The sequence below is a fragment of the Oncorhynchus nerka genome, linkage group LG18 (assembly GCF_034236695.1).
Source record: "Oncorhynchus nerka isolate Pitt River linkage group LG18, Oner_Uvic_2.0, whole genome shotgun sequence".
Lineage (NCBI taxonomy): Eukaryota > Metazoa > Chordata > Actinopteri > Salmoniformes > Salmonidae > Oncorhynchus > Oncorhynchus nerka.
Genome location: NC_088413.1, coordinates 25,362,093 through 25,384,174, shown reverse-complemented (window position 1 = coordinate 25,384,174; position 22,082 = coordinate 25,362,093). Strand labels below are relative to the sequence as shown.

The following is a 22,082-nucleotide window of genomic DNA, read 5'->3' as shown; positions in this document are numbered from 1 at the left end:
TGTTGCTGTGCTCAGTCTTGCCATGGTGTATGACTTTAGACAGAAAACTGTCTTCAGCAACCTTACCGTAGTTGAGTTTGGTTGTTCCTCACCCAGTTTTATTCCTCCTACACAGCTGATTCTGTTTCAGTTAATGATTGTGTTTCAATCTACATATTGAATTGATGATCATTAGCACCTGTTTGGTATAATTGTTTAAACATACAATGTACTTCATTTCTGTATTCTGCATTGTTTTCCTTCATGGTGATGGAAAGTCAACAGGTACAAACCTAGATGACCAGCCTATGTACAATACAGTAATGTACATTTACATTAAGTGTTTTGTAAGGATGGTAAATTAATACTGCACAAAAATTGGTTGTTTTTCCATGTTATCCCATGTTATTCCATGTTAATTTGAAGGTAGACCTTGAAATACATCCACAGGTACACCTCCAATTGACTAAAATAATGTCAGTTAGCCTATCAGAGGCTTCTAAAGCCATGACATAATTTTCTGGAATTTTCCAAGCTGTTTAAAGGCACAGTCAACTTAGTGTATGTAAACTTCTGACCCACTGGAATTGTGATACAGTGAATTATAAGTGAACTAATCTGTCTGTAAACAATTGTTGGAAAATTACTTGTCATGCACAAAGTAGATGTCCTAACCGACTTGCCAAAACTGTAGTTTGTTAACAAGAAATTTGTGGAATGGTTGAAAAACGAGTTTTAATGACTCCAACCTAAGTGTATGTAAACTTCTGATTTCAATTGTATATTAGTCCACTACGGAGGTCTATATCAGTCCACTACGGAGGTCCATATCAGTCCACTACTGAGGTCCATATCAGTCCACTACGGAGGTCTATATCAGTCCACTACGGAGGTCTATATCAGTCCACTACGGAGGTCCATATCAGTCCACTACGGAGGTCCATATCAGTCCACTACGGAGGTCTATATCAGTCCACTACGGAGGTCTATATCAGTCCACTACGGAGGTCTATATCAGTCCACTATGGAGGTCTATATCAGTCCACTACGGAGGTCTATATCAGTCCACTACGGAGGTCTATATCAGTCCACTATGGAGGTCTATATGGTCGCTAATAATAGTAAAGGCCCAGTGCACTACTTTTGTGAGAAAAATATATTTTCAAAAAATTCTATATTTTTGTATTAATATATTTTGTTTTATTCCGATTTTTAGGGGTTGCGGGGGGGCCTCCTGGTCAGCTTTAGTCTGTCAAGCCAGACAATCTCTTATCCTTTCACGTCTATGAAAACAGTCAGTCTGGAAATGGACCAGGAGACATGGAACAGTCATTATGAAACACCAGCCTCTTGGGTTCATACTGCAGTATCCAACAGGCATTATGAAACACCAGCCTCTTGGGTTCCTACTGCAGTATCCAACAGTCATTATGAAACACCAGCCTCTTGGGTTCATACTGCAGTATCCAACAGTCATTATGAAACACCAGCCTCTTGGGTTCATACTGCAGTATCCAACAGTCATTATGAAACACCAGCCTCTTGGGTTCCTACTGCAGTATCCAACAGTCATTATGAAACACCAGCCTCTTGGGTTCACTCCACTTGACCACTACATTCTCAAACCTCACTAAAACTGGATGGACTTTCTGCCTTGACCCCTACCTTGACCCCACTGATGTTTGATATATATTTGCTTCAGATAAGTTTTGAATCCACAATTGTTTCTAAATTGGAGACCCTAGAAGCTAAACAAACTATCTAAACTATGAACAAATCATTTAGATGCAACTAAATTAGATGTGTTAGAGCTGCAACCAGCTGCAAAACATTTCTCAAACATTTAAACAAACCACTGAAAGGGTGTTCAGTCCTTGGAGAACATACCGTAACTGAAGTTTTGAAACATTCTTCAAGATGGCAACCTAACATTTTCATCAACAGTTCTCATCGTCTTTAATGCTGATGCATTTCTAGGCTCCTTAATCAGCACAACTAAAGATGTAGTGAAATCAGGACACATCAAGATTCCAACATAAACTGTGTAATATATGGTTCTCATGTCTTCTCCTGACATGTCTCTCTGTATGTTGCAGAAGGGGATTGGCGGGAGCAGCTCTGCCCTCTGGTGGTGAGGTTGAAGGAGTGCGTCGCGGAGGTGGTGGTGCGGGCCAGGAGGGCCATGACCTTCGTCCTGCTGCAGGAGGCGGCCTGCAGCATCCCCCAGGGACTGTTCCTCAAGCAGAGGAGGGATGTGGTCTTCAGTCAGGCGGTAGGTGGCCACCTGTGAAATGAGGACTCCACTTTGGAAACAGCCTATAGATATTTGTTGCAATTGATTTGTCATGTCAAGGCTCTTTAACCAATGCCAACGTTTTTCAGCTGTTAGGAAGCTAGTTATGATGTACAGTATCAAACCACCATTCAACGGCATGTGTTTGTTTACATAATTTACACAAGAGATTAGTTAGCATTTCATTGAATATGTTTCTACTGAAACACAGCTCCTAATCCTAACATAATGAAGTAATTGGAAGTGATCCAGCAAGTCTTTGAAACTGATCCGGCAGCAGCTCAGACTACTTGCAAGAAAATGACATTCAGAGATTGTTTGAATTACCTTGTGACCTAGATAAACAAGTCTTTTATCAGCTGATAATGTATTAGAATGTTATAATGTTCCAAACATCATCTCTGCAGCAGGTGGTCAACTCAGTCCACAGTTGGGCGGTAGGCTTTTGTGTGAATTAGGGCTGAACTCCATTAGTTGACTGGAATGACATGGACCTCTGCATTTATTTTTGGCCAAGTGTTTCTGTAATTACACAAAGACAAATATAATTGTGCCCATCTCAGTGAACTAATCCATTGCAAAGGCCTAGACTAAAAGCCAATTTATGTTTTATCTGAAAATGTGGTCGGAGGCTCCATATGGAAGGTGTGAGGCAATTATGGAGCCTCCAGAGGCACGCAGAGGCCATGTCAAGCTCTGTACCACATTGCCATGCATCTCTTAAAAGTTGTAACAATGCAGAGGGCTCTGTATAGCTCTGCATTGACATGATTGGTTGACGGTAGTTGGGGCCGGTACATCCTGTATAAACACAATCTCACTTCCTTGACAACTTCCTTCACAACAGCTCTTCACTGCTCCGTGAAGCTCAAGAAGTATGAATGTCCTGATTTCTGCAGAGGCCATATCACAGTAAATGCTGCATGGCCAATGCAGACGTCGGATTGACCATACAGCACCCAGATGCACAATGCACTTCTCTCTCCAGAATGAGCTCTCTCCCGCCAATTTGTGCACATTCATTTATCTCAACTTCATTGTGTGAATTGTTTACGGTTGGTTGTTAGTGTATATCCCGTTTCATTACATATATCACCAGTAGTACATTTACCATCATTCATTCCTATAATTTCTAATATACAATGTCTGATAGTATTTCTGATTGGCTTAATACACCACCCCTAATGAGCTGTGGAGCTTCTCAAAGTAACGTTTTCTTCACCTCAGACAGCAAGCAAACTGTCTTTTTTGTGTTTTACATCCGTCGAGAATGACAATAGTTCCTCAATGTATTTGAAAAATCTTTCCAGCTCTCTCCCTTTTGGTAACCACTCAGCGCGAAAGGGAAAAATGTCATGCTCGGATCCAGTGGAAACATCATAAAATAGTTCTACCTGATTACTCCTATCAGTGCTCGGATCCAGTGGAAACATCATAAAATAGTTCTACCTGATTACTCCTTATCAGTGCTCTGATCCAGTGGAAACATCATAAAATAGTTCTACCTGATTACTCCTTATCAGTGCTCTGATCCAGTGGAAACATCATAAAATAGTTCTACCTGATTACTCCTTATCAGTGCTCTGATCCAGTGGAAACATCATAAAATAGTTCTACCTGATTACTCCTTATCAGTGCTTGACTTGGACTTAAATAGGTTCCCGTACTCATTGTGGGTGCTGTTACTGTTTTATATTTAGGCGCAGGAGCTCCACAATGCTTTTGATATAATATTCACAAGCATTAGAACATTCTAGGTGCTGCTACTAGCTCCGGTGAGCTCCTGCCCAAGTCAAGCACTGCATCTTTTCCCATGCGCAAATACCCTACAGCTGTGTCTGTCTCGAGCTCACTGGAAATGGGCCCCAGAATATTTTTTTTGCGGGCTGCAATGAAGATGCTATTATAAATTAAATGCAAGTCTTCCACGTAAATGTGCATAGAATAACTAACTGGCACACAGATCAGTAGAAAGGGTAAGATACATTGGCATTCCACATGAGAATGGTTGCAGACTCCTCGTGTAGCTTATTACCGGCAACTTCAGGAGAGTAACGGACGAATCTGCGAAAGCCAGCAGGAGCGAGAGAATGGTTGGGTCAGGTTAAGGTTTTTTTCTCCTGGTTTTCTAGATCTCTGGCTCCCTCTTGAGTAATTTGTGTGTTATTTAATCAAACAGTAAGCTTAAAGCATCTGACAAGCTCAATGCATATAGTTGATTTTATTGAAACACATTTATTGAAACACATATTTTTGGGGGCGGGGACTGCCCTAGTGTGAATGCCTTACCCTTTGCCCAACTGGATACAGAGATAAAAAATATATAAATGGATGATGTGGATGAATTATATAGTGTGCCGTGTTGCTTTTTGATTGAACCCTGACGATGTGCCGTGTTGATTTTTAATTGAATCCTGTGTGTGTGTGTGTGTGTGTGTGTGTGTGTGTGTGTGTGTGTGTGTGTGTGTGTGTGTGTGTGTGTGTGTGTGTGTGTGTGTGTGTGTGTGTGTGTGTGTGTGTGTGTGTGTGTGTGTGCAGCTAGCTGCGTTGGCGTGTGGTTTCGTCATGAGGCTGTACGCGGGGATGGAGGATAAGGGCTTCCTCAGGCAGCTCCACCTAGTGGGCCTGGTGGCACAGTTTGAAAGCCTGCTAAGCACCTACAGTGAGTACTCTAGTAGGGTCAAAGGTCTACTGTCTTACACACTGATCTAAGGTCTGTTTTTGCATTTCCACCCCTATTGAGGGAAGGTAAGCTCATCCGAGATCTGTGTCTAAGGGTAACTTTTACCTAAAGGATTTCCCAGTTTGAAAGGTCCTTCAAGACTAACAAAGAGTACAGGAAGTTATATAACATGCTTTTATACAGTAACGCACAATTAATAAAGATGGTACCATTTGATAATATTTTGTACCATTTGTCATAATTGTGCATTACCATGATAGAATGTGTAATGCAGTTTAAAACCATTATATTTCCATGATCCACTTCTATGCCATTGTATAAATTAGGCAATGCTATGGTATTATTTAGGTGCATGGCAGTACCATTATCCTTCAAAGCTAAAACCACGGTACATTTCCATGATTCAGATCTATACCATGGTATAAATTATGCAATACCATGGTCATATTTAGGTACAATGGTAATTTCATGGTAGTACCATCATACTTCAAGGCTAAAACCATGGTACATTTCCGAGATTAAGACTGTACCATGGTATTAGTGAAAATACAATAGGATTAACATGGTTATGAATGAAAGTACCATAGTGGTACCATGGTACATTTTTGTAAGGGATAGTTTGAAGGCATGTACTGCAGAAAGATTATCTGGTTACATTGGAGACTGCCTGATTCACTGACTAAAAGTCTCATCAAAGAGAGAGAACTTCTACGATCAAGACAAGATTTTTTTTAAATGCCTCAGAAGATAACAAAGCACTTCACGTAGTTACTTTCTTCTGAACTTGTTTATATTACTTTCTAGTACGTCAAGCTAGTTTACAGAGTATCTAGCTAACTAGCCAGCTAGCATTGTAGCTATGAATTGTTAATCTTCCATTGTTTAGCGAAGTAGCTAGCTGGTTGATGTTTTCCTTCTGTAACCAGGACAGATTTAAGTAACAATCACCTCCCTAAATGCTGTTTACATTGATATCCATACTGAATGAAGCAGTTATGGACCTCATGAGCACCCTTAACTTTTCACTTAATTTAAGAGGGAATTCACCTTCAAATTATTTGTGCAATTGGCTTAAAGTTAAGGAAACTTTAAGGGAAATGATAAGGGGAAATGAACTTAAGTTGTTTTATGCAACTGGGCCCTATTGCCCGTTTTGTTGCCCAGTGTATTTCTCCTACTATGACCAGAACAGATTGTCTACTTCAAGAGAACAAGAAGTAACCTCTAATTGACTAATTGGTGCTGCTGTGTTACAGGTGAGGAGATTGGCATGCTGGAGGACATGGAGGTGGGCATCTCAGACCTGCACCGGGTGGCCTTCAAGATCACCCAGGCCAAGACAGACAACCCCTGTGACCTGCAACCTGTAGTCATCGGCAGGCGGTGAGACTCTATTACCCAGCATCCTTTAACCAGTGGTTTTGTCATTACATGGGAGATTACATGGTGTGAATTAGTTAGTTTTTTTAGAGATCAGCTTGGGGACTTCATACATCATCATATCATACTGTAATACAGAGTAATACATTATTATTGATCCAACTTGCCAAATTGTTTTATCAGGTGTATAGCTTTTCATATTATCTCTTGGACAGATCTCAGTAAACATAACTGGTAGCGAGAAATGTGATGGGTGGAATAATGAGTAGCAGTGGTTCCTGGGTTTGGGTTTTTCGTCACTGGTTATTTGGACAAATCATGATTTCGCAGGTGTTAGCCTATTTCAAATTTAGAAAGGGGAGTGCGCCTCCTGGGTGGCGAAGTAGTCTAAGGCACTGCATCGCAGCGCTAGCTGTGCCACCAGAGATTCTGGGTTTGAGCCCAGGCTCTGTCGCAGCCGGCTGCGTCCGGGAGGCCCATGGGGCGGCGCACAATTGGCCCAGCGTTGTCCGGGTTAGGGAGGGTTTGGCCAGAAGGGATATCCTTGTCTCATTTTGTACTAGCGACTCCTGTGGTCGCCAGGTGTACGGTGTTTCCTCCGACACATTGGTGCGGCTGGCTTCCGGGTTAGATGTGCACTGTGTCAAGAAGCAGTGCGGCAAACAGTGCGGCTTGGCAGGGTCGTGTTTCGGAGGACGCATGGCTCTCGACCTTCGCCTCTCCCGAGTCCGTACGGGAGTTGCAGAAATGAGTCTGTAACTACTAACAATTGCATACCACGAAATTGGAGAGGAAAATGTTCGTTTTTTTAAATAATGGGGAGGGCACATTTAGCCTGTAACTTGCAAATAGAGAGGGTGGAGCTCCCCGTTCTGGTTCCGCTCCTCGTTCTAGCATCTCTTCTCTTAACACGTATGGACACAGAACTTAATCGAGCAGCTGACCAATTACATGAGACTTTAGTTCTGGGTTAACCGAGATTAAGCTTTTCCAATTTAACCAATTCTACCTACTGATTGAGGTGGTGTAGATGGTAGTCTACTTATTCCGAAAGCAGTAGACATACTGCAGCGAATTTGGGAGGTAACCAGGGTTGAAAAGTTTCCATCTGACAATAATGAATAGGTTAGCTTCCACATGACTTACAGTGAGCCATTTCCTGTTATCCAGGCTAATCTACTTCAAGTCGATTGTAAAAAATAGAACACCTGTTTTTGATTGGTCGTGACTCATGAGTCAAAAGTTAAACACATAGGCAACAAAGCCTATATCAATAAAGATGATTTGTGTTAGGAGCTTTTCTCAGCATGACACTAAAAATATTGTATAGCAGATCATTAAAAAAATCCAAGTGAGACACTTGGTTTTCATTATTTCGTTATTTGGAAATATTCCACTGAAGCCTGACTGTGTTTGTTTAAACAACTGATCCTGTATCTCAGTAACGGGAGGTTGCAACACATTTGTCTCAATGCTGACGTGTGCTGTTAACCAGTAAACCTGTCAGAGGGGTGATAAATAGTGAAGAAATACTATCAGACCAATCAGTGCCATGTCAAGGCCCAGTGAAAGTTGTGTGGACATCACAACATCCTACTTACTGTAACTTCAGACTCCACCAAGCCTCTGTTCAGGCTTGTGCTCACAGTTGAAGTGTTAAAAGAATGGGTGAGAAGTTCTTCACAGTTGGTATGTGATGCTTTCATGTCCACGCATATCAAATCTCTGTTTACACTTTCTCTTTCACTCTTCGCTCCTCCCTCCCTGCCTCTCTCCTTCCTTTGTTCTTTCCTTCTTTCCTTCCTAACTTCCTTCGTACCTCCAACTCTCTCTCTCTTTCCCCTCCTCCCATTCTCCCTTCCTCTCCCTCTCTCCTTCCCTCTCTCCCTCCCGCCTACCTCCCTCCAGCGACCATTATACTGTAGAAGTGCCATTACCACGGCTGGCCTTCCAGACGTTACCCCATGAGATCAAAGAGGGCAAGGCGTTGCAGGTTTACCCGGTGCTCTTCAACGTGGGAATCAACGAACAGCAGACAATAGCAGACAGGTACCGGAACACTTTTCTCTTTTACGGGCAAATCATATCTTCCACTTTAGTTACAAATGTTCACTTATTCTCCCATTGACATCAGTTCATGATTAAGTGACATTTTGACTGAAGTAGAAGTTCAGTCAACCAGCCTTTACTGATCCCTCAGTTTCTTCTGTTACACACTATGGGAGAAAAAAAACATTTCTTTTGGATGAGATAATGTTGTCTATAGAGTCATTTCCCATCATGCTCCCAAGGTCATTGTCACCCAGTGTTATGTTATGGCCTTTGGAGCATGGAATAGGATCGTTTCTATCCAGCCAGTAAGCCTGGTTTGAGACAGGATATCGTGACCATGATGTTAGGCTCACATTCAGAAAGAAACTGTGTTAGTGGTCAATGTATTGCAATCATTTCAAGACTGCCAGACCTAAGTCACTTCTGGAATGCACACGATCAGTCTCCCTGACCCGCAACTTGTACTTTCATTGTGGAGGGGGTCTGTGGATCTGTCTCCATCCATTAGAACATTGCTCACATGTGATATCTCAGACTTGGGTGAATGATGCGCCATGCCATAGAGATCCGGCATTTACAAAATCACACTGATTGCCGTAACGGGGGGTGCTATAGTAATCAACTGACATTCCAAACCGAACAAGCATGTCTCCTGTTCCGTCATAAAATGTGATTCATATATGCAGCCTCTCATGACCAACACGTTAAGGTCCCCCCATTGGTACTTAAAATGAAGTTATGCAATAATAACTAACTGACATAAGAAGGAGCGCTCTGTCATTCGTGGAGGACAACATGTTTACTGTAGACTTGTTCTCTCTTTCTCCCTGTACAGATTCATTTGTCCTTTCAGGTTCTCTGTACAGATTCATTTGTCCTTTCAGGTGCTCTTTCTCCCTGTACAGATTCATTTGTCCTTTCAGATTCTCATTCTCCCTGTACAGATTAATTTGTCCTTTCAGGTTCTCTGTACAGATTAATTTGTCCTTTCAGGTGCTCATTCTCCCTGTACAGATTAATTTGTCCTTTCAGATTCTCATTCTCCCTGTACAGATTCATTTGTCCTTTCAGGTTCTCTGTACAGATTAATTTGTCCTTTCAGGTGCTCTTTCTCCCTGTACAGATTCATTTGTCCTTTCAGATTCTCATTCTCCCTGTACAGATTAATTTGTCCTTTCATGTTCTCATTCTCCCTGTACAGATAAACTTGTCCTTTCAGGCTCTCATTCTCCCTGTACAGATTAACTTGTCCTTTCAGGCTCTCATTCTCCCTGTACAGATTAATTTGTCCTTTCATGCTCTCATTCTCCCTGTACAGATAAACTTGTCCTTTCAGGCTCTCATTCTCCCTGTACAGATTAACTTGTCCTTTCATGTTCTCATTCTCCCTGTACAGATTAACTTGTCCTTTCAGGCTCTCATTCTCCCTGTACAGATTAACTTGTCCTTTCATGTTCTCATTCTCCCTGTACAGATTAACTTGTCCTTTCATGTTCTCATTCTCCCTGTACAGATTAACTTGTCCTTTCAGGCTCTCATTCTCCCTGTACAGATTAACTTGTCCTTTCAGGCTCTCATTCTCCCTGTACAGATTAACTTGTCCTTTCATGTTCTCATTCTCCCTGTACAGATTAACTTGTCCTTTCAGGCTCTCATTCTCCCTGTACAGATTAACTTGTCCTTTCATGTTCTCATTCTCCCTGTACAGATTAACTTGTCCTTTCAGGCTCTCATTCTCCCTGTACAGATTAACTTGTCCTTTCATGTTCTCATTCTCCCTCCACAGATTAATTTGTCCTTTCATGTTCTCATTCTCCCTCCACAGATTAATTTGTCCTTTCATGTTCTCATTCTCCCTGTACAGATTCGGAGACATCTCTTTGCAAGAGAGGATAAACCAGAGGAACTTTGAGATTTTAGACAGTTATTACAAATCACTAAGCGATAAGGTGCCATCAGAATGTAAGTGCATCAACTGCCACTTTAACATCAAAACATCAGAAGTATATAAATGTCATCAATCATCATGCAATAGTATCCATCTTGCTTTTTCATAGAACACATTTTGACTTCATCCCACAGAAGAAAATGAGTTCTGTATATTGTAACGATGCCCATTTGTATATAAGCAACATACACTGAGTGTACAAAACATTAAGAACATCTTCCTAATATTGAATTGCACTCCCCGACTTTTGCCCTTTTGAACAGCCTCAATTCGTCGGGGCATGGACTCTACAAGGTGTCGAAGCGTTCCTCAGGGATGCTGGCCCATGTTGACTCCAATGCTTCCCACAGGTGTCAAGTTGGCTGGATGTCCTTTGGGTGGTGGACCATTCTTGATTTACACAGGAAACTGTTGAATCCTTCCAGTTCTTGACACAACCGGTGGCACATAATTCCATCCCCCGTTCAAAGGCACTTAAATATGTTGTCTTGCCCGTTCACCCTCTGAATGGCACACATACACAATCCATGTCTCAATTGTCTCAAGGATTAGAAATCCTTATTTATTAACATGTCTCCTCCCCTTCATCTACACTGATTGAAGTGGATTTAACAAGTGACATCAATAATGGGTCATAGCTTTCACCTGGATTCACCTGGTCAGTCTATGTCATGGAAAGAGCATAATGTTTTGTACACTCAGTGTAGTATTATTATAGACATAAGATACAATGTGTCTTTATTTTACCGTCCAACACACACACACACACACACACACACACACACACACCAGTATTTCCATTTCCCGTCTATCATCGATTCAGCTCCTGTAAAATACACCCATGTGGGTCAGATTTGCAGACAGATGCACGACCACAGAGATCTACGTTTGTGATGATGTTATTGTTGTTCCACACAACAGCTCCTGTCATCCATCTGTCAGTAGTTTCCATAGATGTCCTCATTCTCGTTGTCAGTGTACCGTATCTTTATCTTATCAATACCTGCATCCTTCCTGTCGCATGAACACACACACACGCACACACACACGCACACACGCACACACACACACACACACACACGCACACACGCACACACGCACACACGCACGCACACACGCACGCACACACGCACACACGCACACGCGCACACGCGCACACGTGTGGCGCACACGCACGCACACACGCACACACACACACACACACACACACACACACACACACAAAACTCCTTCCTGTTACAGCTCTGTCGAGCAGCCAAATGAACCGACCAAAGCCAACTCGCGTTTCGTTTCCTTTCACAGGTCTGCCATGTTTTCAAACGCAGACGGACTTGAAAGATTTACTCGGAACCCTGGGCCAGAATGTAGTGACGAAGAAGAGGAAGAATGTGGAGATACTGTGGCTCGCTGGAACGGTGAGGATAGAATAAGATATATAACAAGTGGATCTATTCTTAGACATCTGGCTTGACGTCATTCATGCAAACGTGTCAGCCTGCTCATGTCCCTACGTATGGAGGTTGATACCTTGGTGCCCCGTCAGCCTGCTCATGTCCCTACGTATGGAGGTTGATACGTTGGTGCCCTGTCAGCCTGCTCATGTCCCTACGTATGGAGGTTGATACGTTGGTGCCCTGTCAGCCTGCTCATGTCCCTACGTATGGGGGTTGATACCTTGGTGCCCTGTCAGCCTGCTCATGTCCCTACGTATGGAGGTTGATACGTTGGTGCCCTGAGGAGAGGTTTTGAACTTGTGAATGCAATGCACCTGCTACAATGAAGACTTCATAAACATATTCGACATCTGGCAGAAGACCATGCAAGGCTCCAAATAACCCTGATGATTTAGGGGAAATCTCCCAGAGAATGGGCATCCGATTACCTAATCACATAGGTAGGCATAGAGCAGCAATGAAAGCTACACGTGACCAATTTATATCATAAACTGTATCCAGCCAAACAATCCGGAACCCCACACACACATGATTAATAACACTATTGTTAAAGGAGTAAAGGTTGAACACACACATTCCTTTCCAGCTAGTTATTCCTCTGGTATTTCCAAAGACTTCAGACAGTCTTTGGAAAATGAAAGCAGATCTCTTCTGGTTGTAATGAGCTTCCTTCTCTTTCCCTCCCTGGTCTCTGGACTTAGCTGAGCCCGAAAAGGAAGTGTGGGAAACATCATATAAGCAGCTGCATAGAAAGTAGTGCACTTTCACTTTTGAAGTGAAAATGATTTTCATAAGAACAAAAACAAGTTTTCATTGAATTCCCAGTGGAGTTTCCAGGGTACTTTTCTTCCCAATTCTACCTCACAGTCAAGAGTAGTTTTCAGTTATGCATTATGTTTAAAATAGTTTGTTTTTGTTTACGTTATTGAGGTGTTTTCTTCTTTCTTCTGGTCCAGATCTGCCGACGGCTGAACGGGATCAGGTTCACCAGCTGTAAAAGTGCCAAAGACAGGACGTCGATGTCTGTAACCCTGGAGCAGTGTGCCCTGCTGAGAGACGAGCACCAGCTCAACAAGGATTACTTCATACGAGCCCTGGACTGCATGCGGAGGTGAGAGAGAGAAACTCAACTTTAGGGGAGAGGTCTTTAAAGTTATTTCCTGATTTATAGTAGGGCTCCTCGCGTTCTCTCTCCTCGCGTCTTCTCTCCTTGCGTCATTCTCAAAAGGAAGGAATGGAGTGGGAAGTGAGCATTGAAGGGGGAAATCTGAGGACAGGAACCTCCAATCTGCTCCCCCGCTGCTTGCATCACTTCCCTCTGATGTTTTGAGGTGGTCGTGGTGGTGAGTGAATGGGAGGAGGTCTACCGAAGGAATCAGAGACGGACTTTTGAGATTCCCCTTTATGTCTCTGGGCCCTGAAGTTGATTGGGTAACCTGGTCAGGAAACCTCCTGGTCCTAATTATAATAAGCTCCAGGAGTCTTTCCTGGCTAAGTAACCGACCTCACTGGGGAAAAACTCCAGGCTCTACGTATGCCAATAGTCCCTCATTGTGAAAAGTAACTAATGTCTGAAGGACAAAGGAAGTGGCAAACATCCTGCTGATCGATCTGTGGCTGCCAACTGGCTAATGGAGCTCAGTGGCATGTGCAAATACGCAGCAGCATGTCTATCACACTGTTCACTGGCACCAGCCATTTCACCACCCCTAGTTGGTATCAGAAGCCACGCACCCGCCCTGAAAGCCTGCCTCATCCCATTTGACTTGGTCAAAGTTCACATCAGAGCCACTTTGTAGCTTGGCATGAATACTTTAGAAATGTGTCATCCCCTCCCTTCCTTCTCTCAAATAAATCACCGATCTGATGTGACTGGGTGGGTGAAAGCTACAGTGCTGTAACTAAAGGAACCCATGTTGTCACCTATCCAATGTTATGAGATCAGTGATAACCTAATATAGCATTTCTACAGCATTTGAACAGGGCCTATAGTGCATCATGATGTCACCCAGGCACATTCCCATAATCACCCTCTCCACTGTCTGTCCTTGTGATGTCAGAAGCCCTCAACCATGTTACCTGAGGTTACCCAGAGATGAGAGCATACAATTCTGTCAACAGAGAAGTTTGGCAGAAGAACACATGATCACCACAACTTTCTTTTTTACATTTATTTATTTAATTATGCCAATTTTTCTCCCCATTTTTGTGGTATCCAATTGGTAGTTACAGTCTTGTCCCATTGTTGCAACTCCCGTACGGACTCAGGAGAGGCGAAGGTCGAGAGCTGTGTGTCCTTCGAAACACAACCCAGCGAAGCTACACTGCTTATTGACACAATGCCCACTTAACCCGGAAGCCAGCCACACCAATGTGTCGGAGGAAACACCCTACACCTGGAGAGTTTCTGGGTGCTTGAGTATCTAAGGAATCTTTGTTTCATCTGTGCATCAATTGTAACATTTCAGCACTTTGCCCTCGAATGGATTGAATGAAATTCAACCTCAAACAAAGAGTGATTATCAGAGCTTGAGAATGGATATGCTTTCCCATGTGTTCCAGTGTCAAGATGGTTCAGAGTGACACTGGAAGATAGCTGTAGGCTTGACCCGTCTATGCAAAGTTGGACCGGTAACTTTCAATCTTCAGTAAATACGTTTTAGTACTGAGCAGCTGTAAGTATCAAATCAAATTTGATTTGTCACATGCGCCGAATATAACAGGTGTAGACTTTACCGTGAAATGCTTACTTACAAGTCCTTAACCAGCAATGCAGTTCAAGAAATAGAGATAAGTATGATGGATCATTCTTTCAACGTAGTTTTGTCAGAATAGCCTGTATACCGTGCACCACATAATGTAAATGGTCAGTTGAATGTGGCTAGTTAGTGATATTCCCATGAGTAAAAAAAAAAGTGTGGATCAAATATCTGGGGAAGTCAAATGGCAGTCTTTTGCTTACAGAAATGCTATCATACCGACTGTGTGCAACTGCATACACTGTGTGTTCACACGTGAAAAGGGGGATACCTAGTCAGTTGTCTAACTGAATGTATTCAACTGAAATGTGTCTTTCACAATTAACGCAACCGCTCTGAATCAGAGAGGTGCGGGGGGCTGCCTTAATCGACATCCACGTCTTCAGCACCCGGGGAACAGTGGGTTAACTGCCTTGCTCAGGGGCAGAACGACAAATGTAACAAGGGCAACAAAGATACAGCTCAGATGATCACTAAAGCAGAGTCTGAGAGAACTAAGTCATTTCTAAAAACCTGTTAGATAAAACTGGTTTATGTTTGGAGAAAAAGGAGTGCTTTGATTATATCGAGGGTCGTTATGAGGCTTGTAGAACCGGTTATGGTTAGACAGTGTTGTGGCTTTGGAGCGGTCCAAGAATAAACCGGCTCTACAACAAGCCTACGGCTATAAAATGTCATCATCATTAGAGACTATGTAACTACTAATAATCGAAAACGTCAGAGTTACTTAACTCAGCAAAAAAGAAACGTCCCTTTTTCAGGACCCTGTCTTTCAAAGATCATTCGTAAAAATCCAAATAACTTCACAGATCTTCATTGTAAAGGGTTTAAACACTGTTTCCCATGCTTTTTCAATGACCCATAAACAATAAATTCACATGCACCTGTGGAACGGACGTTAAGACACTGACAGCTTACAGACGGTAGGCAATTAAGGCCACAGTTATGAAAACTTAGGACACTAAAAGAGGCCTTTCTACGGACTCTGAAAAACACCAAAATAAAGATGCCCAGGATTCCTGCTCATCTGCGTGAACGTGCCTTAGGCATGCTGCAAGGAGGCATGAGGACTGCAGAAGTGGCCTGGGCAATAAATTGCAATGTCCGTACTGTGAGACGCCTAAGACAGCGCTACAGAGAGACAGGATGGACAGCTGATTGTCCTCACAGTGGCAGACCACGTGTAACAACACCTGCACAGGATCGGTACATCCGAACATCACACCTGCGGGACAGGCACAGGATGGCAACAACAACTGCCCGAGTTACACCAGGAACGCACAATCCCTCCATCAGTGCTCAGGCTGAGAGCAATAGGCTGAGAGAGGCTGGACTGAGGACTTGTAGGCCCTTTGTAAGGCAGGTCCTCACCAGGGCATCACCGGCAACAACATTGCCTACGGGCACAAACATTGCCTACTCTTTGTTGTGTAGTAAATATTTCCCTTTTTATTTTCATTGTTTTTTATTTATGATTTAACACTGGGCATTGCATTCATGTCTGAAATGTGCTATATAAATAAAGCTTGATTTGATTTGATTTGCTGGTGTTACGTGGCCCCTAGGGTCCTCTACTGACTGACAGTGTACTGCCTAACAGTCTCTGTGGCTTAGAACAACAATTGGGGTTGAAGGGAGTAGACAGCAAGCTATTTTGATATTGTTTGATGACCCCTACAGCTGTTGCCTCTAACACACATCAAGGTTCAGTGTAAGTGGTAAATTAATGAAATCCATGGGCTGCTTCCGCATAGAACATTTTTGTTGACATAAGAAGGATGCCTCTGTGGAAGCTCCATTAGTTATGAATGGGCCTTGTTTCATCTTGGTATGATTATAGTGTTGAAGTACCGTCTTACTTTGGCCCCATAGCTAAACAAGCTAGTCCCTTACTTCAAGTTCTGAACATTATGCACTGTTTGCTTTGTGTCAGATCAGTTGTCTCCTCCTTAAAACGTTGTGATCTGTGTGCTTTGCGAGCACAATTGGCCCAGCGTCGTCCGGGTTTGGCTGGGATCGGCCGTCATTGTAAATAAGAATTTGTTCTCAACTGACTTGCCTAGTTAAATAAAAAAAAGATTGTGATGGTCTTATCGTTCGTAAGGAAAGAATAATCTCCCATTTCTATATAACTTTTTTGGAACAGGACATTTGGCTTCCTTACATAAGAGCTGAATGAATTGCATGTTGTGTGGCAACCAACCCTTTGTATTGTCGACAGGCTTCTAGATTGACAGTTTAATTGAGACCATGTAAACCGTTTACAAAGAAAGTTTTTAAAGAACCTGGATCTTGAAAGAAAGATATTGGGGAGGGGGGGGGGGGTAAAAAATGTAGAATCTAGTCTCAAAACCAATCAACATGTTTAATATATATATATATATATATATATATATTTAACCTTTATTTAACTAGGCAAGTCAGTTAAGAACAAATTCTTATTTACAATGACGGCCTTCCCTGGCCAAAACCTAACGACGCTGGGCCAATTGTGCCCCGCCTTATGGGCCTCCCGATCACGGTCAGCTGTGGTCTAACATGGCATACAGCAGAGAAGAACGTTGTTAACTTGACAAGTTTGTTCTCTACTTTGCTTTACTACTTTCTCTCACCTTGTAGTGACTCATGTATAGACGGGTTGGCTGACGAAACAGATGATGTGGCCGGGTGGTGTGTGTTGTTATGATTGTGATAGCTAGCGTCAATGACAAAACGTTGCCATGGGGGAAACCGTGTGGCTAGTTGTTATTGAAACCATGTCTTGTTTTGAGGTGTTTGGACTAAATATAGTTTGCATGTTGTTAAACAGTCTAAGGCAACCCTGTCTGTTTTTCCCCATAGTGGCGCATGCGTCGGTTTTGTTGCTAAACAACCAACCCCTCCATACAGCATAGTTGGTTGCCTTAACCACAGACATACTGGGAGTATTCATGTTCATGAATTTCTTCCCAGTGATAAACTTGACTCATTGCCATATTTTCCACTGCTGTAGGCATACAGTACAGTGCTTAAAGTAACTACCCAATAAAAATATGTTTTAAAAGTGAATCATCTGTTAATGCATGCCCAAATAATGTTGTCGACTCACCCTATACTCGCATTTGTGGCGACAGCATAAATAGGAGGAAAAAACACTCTAAAAACCCCACCTCAAACTTCTCAAACAGACCATTTAAAAAATGCTTGCTATTTCCTCATGAGGAGGATGAGCTGGCCAATCAGTGGTTTAGAGGAGGATTAGCTGGCCAATCAGTGGTTTAGAGGAGGATGAGCTGGCCAATTAGCCGTCTACGTGCATGAATATTTTTAATGACCAGTATACGCCCACACCATTCTGTTGTTGGGGTACACCCACACCATTCTGTTGTTGGGGTACGCCCACACCATTCTGTTGTTGGGGTACGCCCACACCATTCTGTTGTTGGGGTACGCCCACACCATTCTGTTGTTGGGGTACGCCCACACCATTCTGTTGTTGGGGTACGCCCACACCATTCTGTTGTTGGGGTACGACCACACCATTCTGTTGTTGGGGTACGCCCACACCATTCTGTTGTTGGGGTACGACCACACCATTCTGTTGTTGGGGTACGCCCACACCATTCTGTTGTTGGGGTACGCCCACACCATTCTGTTGTTGGGGTACGCCCACACCATTCTGTTGTTGGGGTACGCCCACACCATTCTGTTGTTGGGGTACGCCCACACCATTCTGTTATTGGGGTACGCCCACACCATTCTGTTGTTGGGGTACGACCACACCATTCTGTTGTTGGGGTACACCCACACCATTCTGTTGTTGGGGTACGCCCACACCATTCTGTTATTGGGGTACGCCCACACCATTCTGTTGTTGGGGTACGACCACACCATTCTGTTGTTGGGGTACACCCACACCATTCTGTTGTTGGGGTACGACCACACCATTCTGTTGTTGGGGTACGCCCACACCATTCTGTTGTTGGGGTACACCCACACCATTCTGTTGTTGGGGTACGCCCACACCATTCTGTTGTTGGGGTACGCCCACACCATTCTGTTGTTGGGGTACGCCCACACCATTCTGTTATTGGGGTACGCCCACACCATTCTGTTGTTGGGGTACGACCACACCATTCTGTTGTTGGGGTACACCCACACCATTCTGTTGTTGGGGTACACCCACACCATTCCAACACAGACACGCTGCTTTTTAACATTACCATTTTTTAGAAGTACAGTGAGTGTACAACACATTAGGAACACATTCCTAATATTTAGTTGCACCCCCTTTAGTCCTCAGAACAGTCTCAATTTGTCAGTCCATGGACTCTACAAGGTGTCAAAAGCGTTGCTGGCCCAACAGGGATGCTGGCCCATGTTGACCCCAATGCTTCCCACAGTTGTGTCAAGTTGGCTGGATGTCCTTTGGGTGGTGGACCATTCATGTTACACATGGAAAACTGTTGAGCTTGGAAAAACCAGCAGCATTGCATTCGAGGGAATCTTTGTTTCATCTGTGCATCAACTGTAACATTTCAGCACTTTGCCCTCGAATGGATTGAATGAAATTCAACCTCAAACAAAGAGTGATTATCAGAGCTTGAGAATGGATATGCTTTCCCATGTGTTCCAGTGTCAAGATGGTTCAGAGTGACACTGGAAGATAGCTGTAGGCTTGACCCGTCTATGCAAAGTTGGACCGGTAACTTTCAATCTTCAGTAAATACGTTTAAGTACTGAGCAGCTGTAAATATGATGGATCATTCTTTCAACGTGGTTTTGTCAGAATAGCCTGTGCGATCACCACATAATGTAAATGGTCAGTTGAATGTGGCTTGTTGTTGATATTCCCATGAGTAAAAAAATGTGGATCAAATATCTGGGGAAGTCAAATGCCAGTCTTTTGCCTGCAGAAATGCTATCATACCGACTATGTGCAAAAACATACACCGTGTGAAATGTAACAAAAACGATACAGCTCAGATGATACCCCGTTCAAAGGCACTTCAATCTTTTGTCTTGCCCGTTCACCCTCTGAATGGCACACATACACAATCCATGTCTCAATTGTCTCAAGGCTTAAAAATCCTTCTTAAACCTGTCTCCCCTCCTTCATCTACATGCTACACTGATTGAAGTAGATTTAACAAGTGACATCAATGGATCATAGCTTTCACCTGGATTCAACTGGTCAGTCTGTCATGGAAAAAGCAGGTGTTCCTAATGTTTTGTACACTCAGTGTAGGTCATAGTTCATATAAATCTGGAAACACTGGACAGTTAACTTTAACATAAAGTACAATAAGTACTGTAAGTGATAAATAACACTAGATCAACTCCCCGAGCTGACAAGGTAAAAATCTGTCATTCTGCCCCTGAAGAAGGCAGTTAACCCACTGTTCCTAGGCTGTCATTGTAAATAAGAATTTGTTCTTAACTGACTTGCCTAGTTAAATAAATATAAAATGTTCATGAAGCTTGACTATCTCTCTGTCAATACATTTACTGACACTGTTCCCTTATTTTATCCAACATCTATGTCTTGTTTAAATATTGACATAGTCTGAACCCAAGTGTACATTCTAACTCCACAATGGTCTGGTTTCACTATGGCTTGTTCTGGATATGTGGGGGTAAGGCTTATCACATTTCCTTAAGTTTTGGGTTGAGATCTCTAAATGTCCCTTTCTGTTGGCTACATGAAATCAAACAGGTGCAACAGAACGCATCCAAAGCTTTGTCCAAATCATTTTCAAGTAAATAATTGAAAGAGGAGAGATCCAGATAAATGATCGTGCCTGCCTCTACTCGCCCCCTTCATACTTCAACTCCTCTATTCATGTGGGACTTACACTCTTCCATTCATTTTTCCATTAACCCATTCATCCATTCATTTTTCCATTTACCCATTCATCCATTCATCTTTCCATTTACCCATTCATCCATTCATCTTTCCATTTACCCATTCATCCATTCATTTTTCCATTTACCCATTCATCCATTCATCTTTCCATTAACCCATTCATCCATTCACCTTTCCATTTACCCATTCATCCATTCATCTTTCCATTAACCCATTCATCCATTCATCTTTCCATTTACCCATTCATCCATTCATTTTTCCATTAACCCATTCATCCATTCATCTTTCCATTTACCCATTCATCCATTCATCTTTCCATTAACCCATTCATCCATTCATCTTTCCATTTACCCATTCATCCATTCATCTTTCCATTAACCCATTCATCCATTCATCTTTCCATTTACCCATTCATCCATTCATCTTTCCATTTACCCATTCATCCATTCATCTTTCCATTTACCCATTCATCCATTCATCTTTCCATTTACCCATTCATCCATTCATGCGTCTGTGCTTGTTGGGTGTCTTTGGCCCATGTCAGGGGTCTCTCCTTTACTAACCCACCGGTTCTTTCTGTCTATTCTCTGTCTCACCTCCTCGCCCCTCGCCCCCTCGCCCTGCAGTCGGCTCACCCAGGGAGAAGTAGTGTGTCAGTGGGATTCGGACCCCGAGGCGGCGTGCTCTGTAGCGGAGAACAAGCCGGCCTCGCGACACTTCTACCCCATCGCCCTACTGCTTGTCAGCTCACACCTGCTGGTCGTGTGGTTAATTTTAAGTCTTGTTTTTCTGCTTGCAAAATATCAATAAAGTTGCTGATGATGCCATGTACTAACCTTGTGTGCGTCAGGTGGTGATTTTTGTCTGTGCAACTTGTTTTTTGGGAGGGAGGGAGTATGGAATTTGTGTGATTTTATTGATTTTGCTTTGAAAAGGTAATTGGGTGGATACATAATTTAATTTGTACAATCAAACACAAGCTTTCGACTGTTAATCCGACTAGCAGGCTTGAGGATAGGATGGAATCGATTTAGAATGTAAGGGATTAAGAAAATCAATTCTCTCCGCTAAGACATATTAGCTTTCTCTATTTTCTGTTACTGTGTTTAGGCGGTTAGACTGCTGTTAGTGTGTTTAGACGGTTAGACTGCTGTTAGTGTGTTTAGGCAGTTAGACTGCTGTTAGTGTGTTTAGACGGTTAGACTGCTGTTAGTGTGTATAGGCGGTTAGACTGCTGTTAGTGTGTATAGGCGGTTAGACTGCTGTTAGTGTGTATAGACTGTTAGACTGCTGTTAGTGTGTTTAGATGGTTAGACTGCTGTTAGTGTGTTTAGACGGTTAGACTGCTGTTAGTGTGGATAGACTGTTAGACTGCTGTTAGTGTGTATAGGCGGTTAGACTGCTGTTAGTGTGTTTAGATGGTTAGACTGCTGTTAGTGTGTTTAGACGGTTAGACTGCTACTGTTATTCTGTCTCTAAAACAGCAACTGCAGGAGTGATCCCAGAATGTAGGAGCGATCCCAGGGAATAGGAATGATCCCAGAATGTAGGAGCGATCCCAGGGAATAGGAATGGTCCCAGAATGTAGGAGCGATCCCAGGGAATAGGAATGATCCCAGAATGTAGGAGCGATCCCAGGGAATAGGAATGGTCCCAGAATGTAGGAGCGATCCCAGGGAATAGGAATGA

The 22,082-nt window shown here is 42.9% G+C and overlaps 1 protein-coding gene across 9 annotated transcripts in view; it reads left to right on the top strand.

Annotated features, from left to right (window-relative positions):
- Nucleotides 1–22,082, top strand: part of LOC115145578 (type II inositol 3,4-bisphosphate 4-phosphatase-like) — a 406,180-nt gene that overhangs the window by 380,690 nt on the left and 3,408 nt on the right. For 6 of the 9 annotated variants that reach the window (XM_065003895.1, XM_065003893.1, XM_065003894.1 and 3 more), the window contains 8 exons: nt 2,076–2,251; nt 4,811–4,934; nt 6,212–6,338; nt 8,244–8,384; nt 10,252–10,349; nt 11,638–11,750; nt 12,746–12,900; nt 21,020–21,229. In XM_065003895.1, coding sequence (XP_064859967.1) covers nt 2,076–2,251; nt 4,811–4,934; nt 6,212–6,338; nt 8,244–8,384; nt 10,252–10,349; nt 11,638–11,750; nt 12,746–12,900; nt 21,020–21,203 — 1,118 coding nt within the window. In that variant the 3' untranslated portion in view covers nt 21,204–21,229. Of the gene's footprint in view, nt 1–2,075; nt 2,252–4,810; nt 4,935–6,211; nt 6,339–8,243; nt 8,385–10,251; nt 10,350–11,637; nt 11,751–12,745; nt 12,901–21,019; nt 21,230–22,082 lie in introns of those variants that run through there. The other 3 variants (XM_065003896.1, XM_065003898.1, XM_065003900.1) reach the window with 3 other exon arrangements.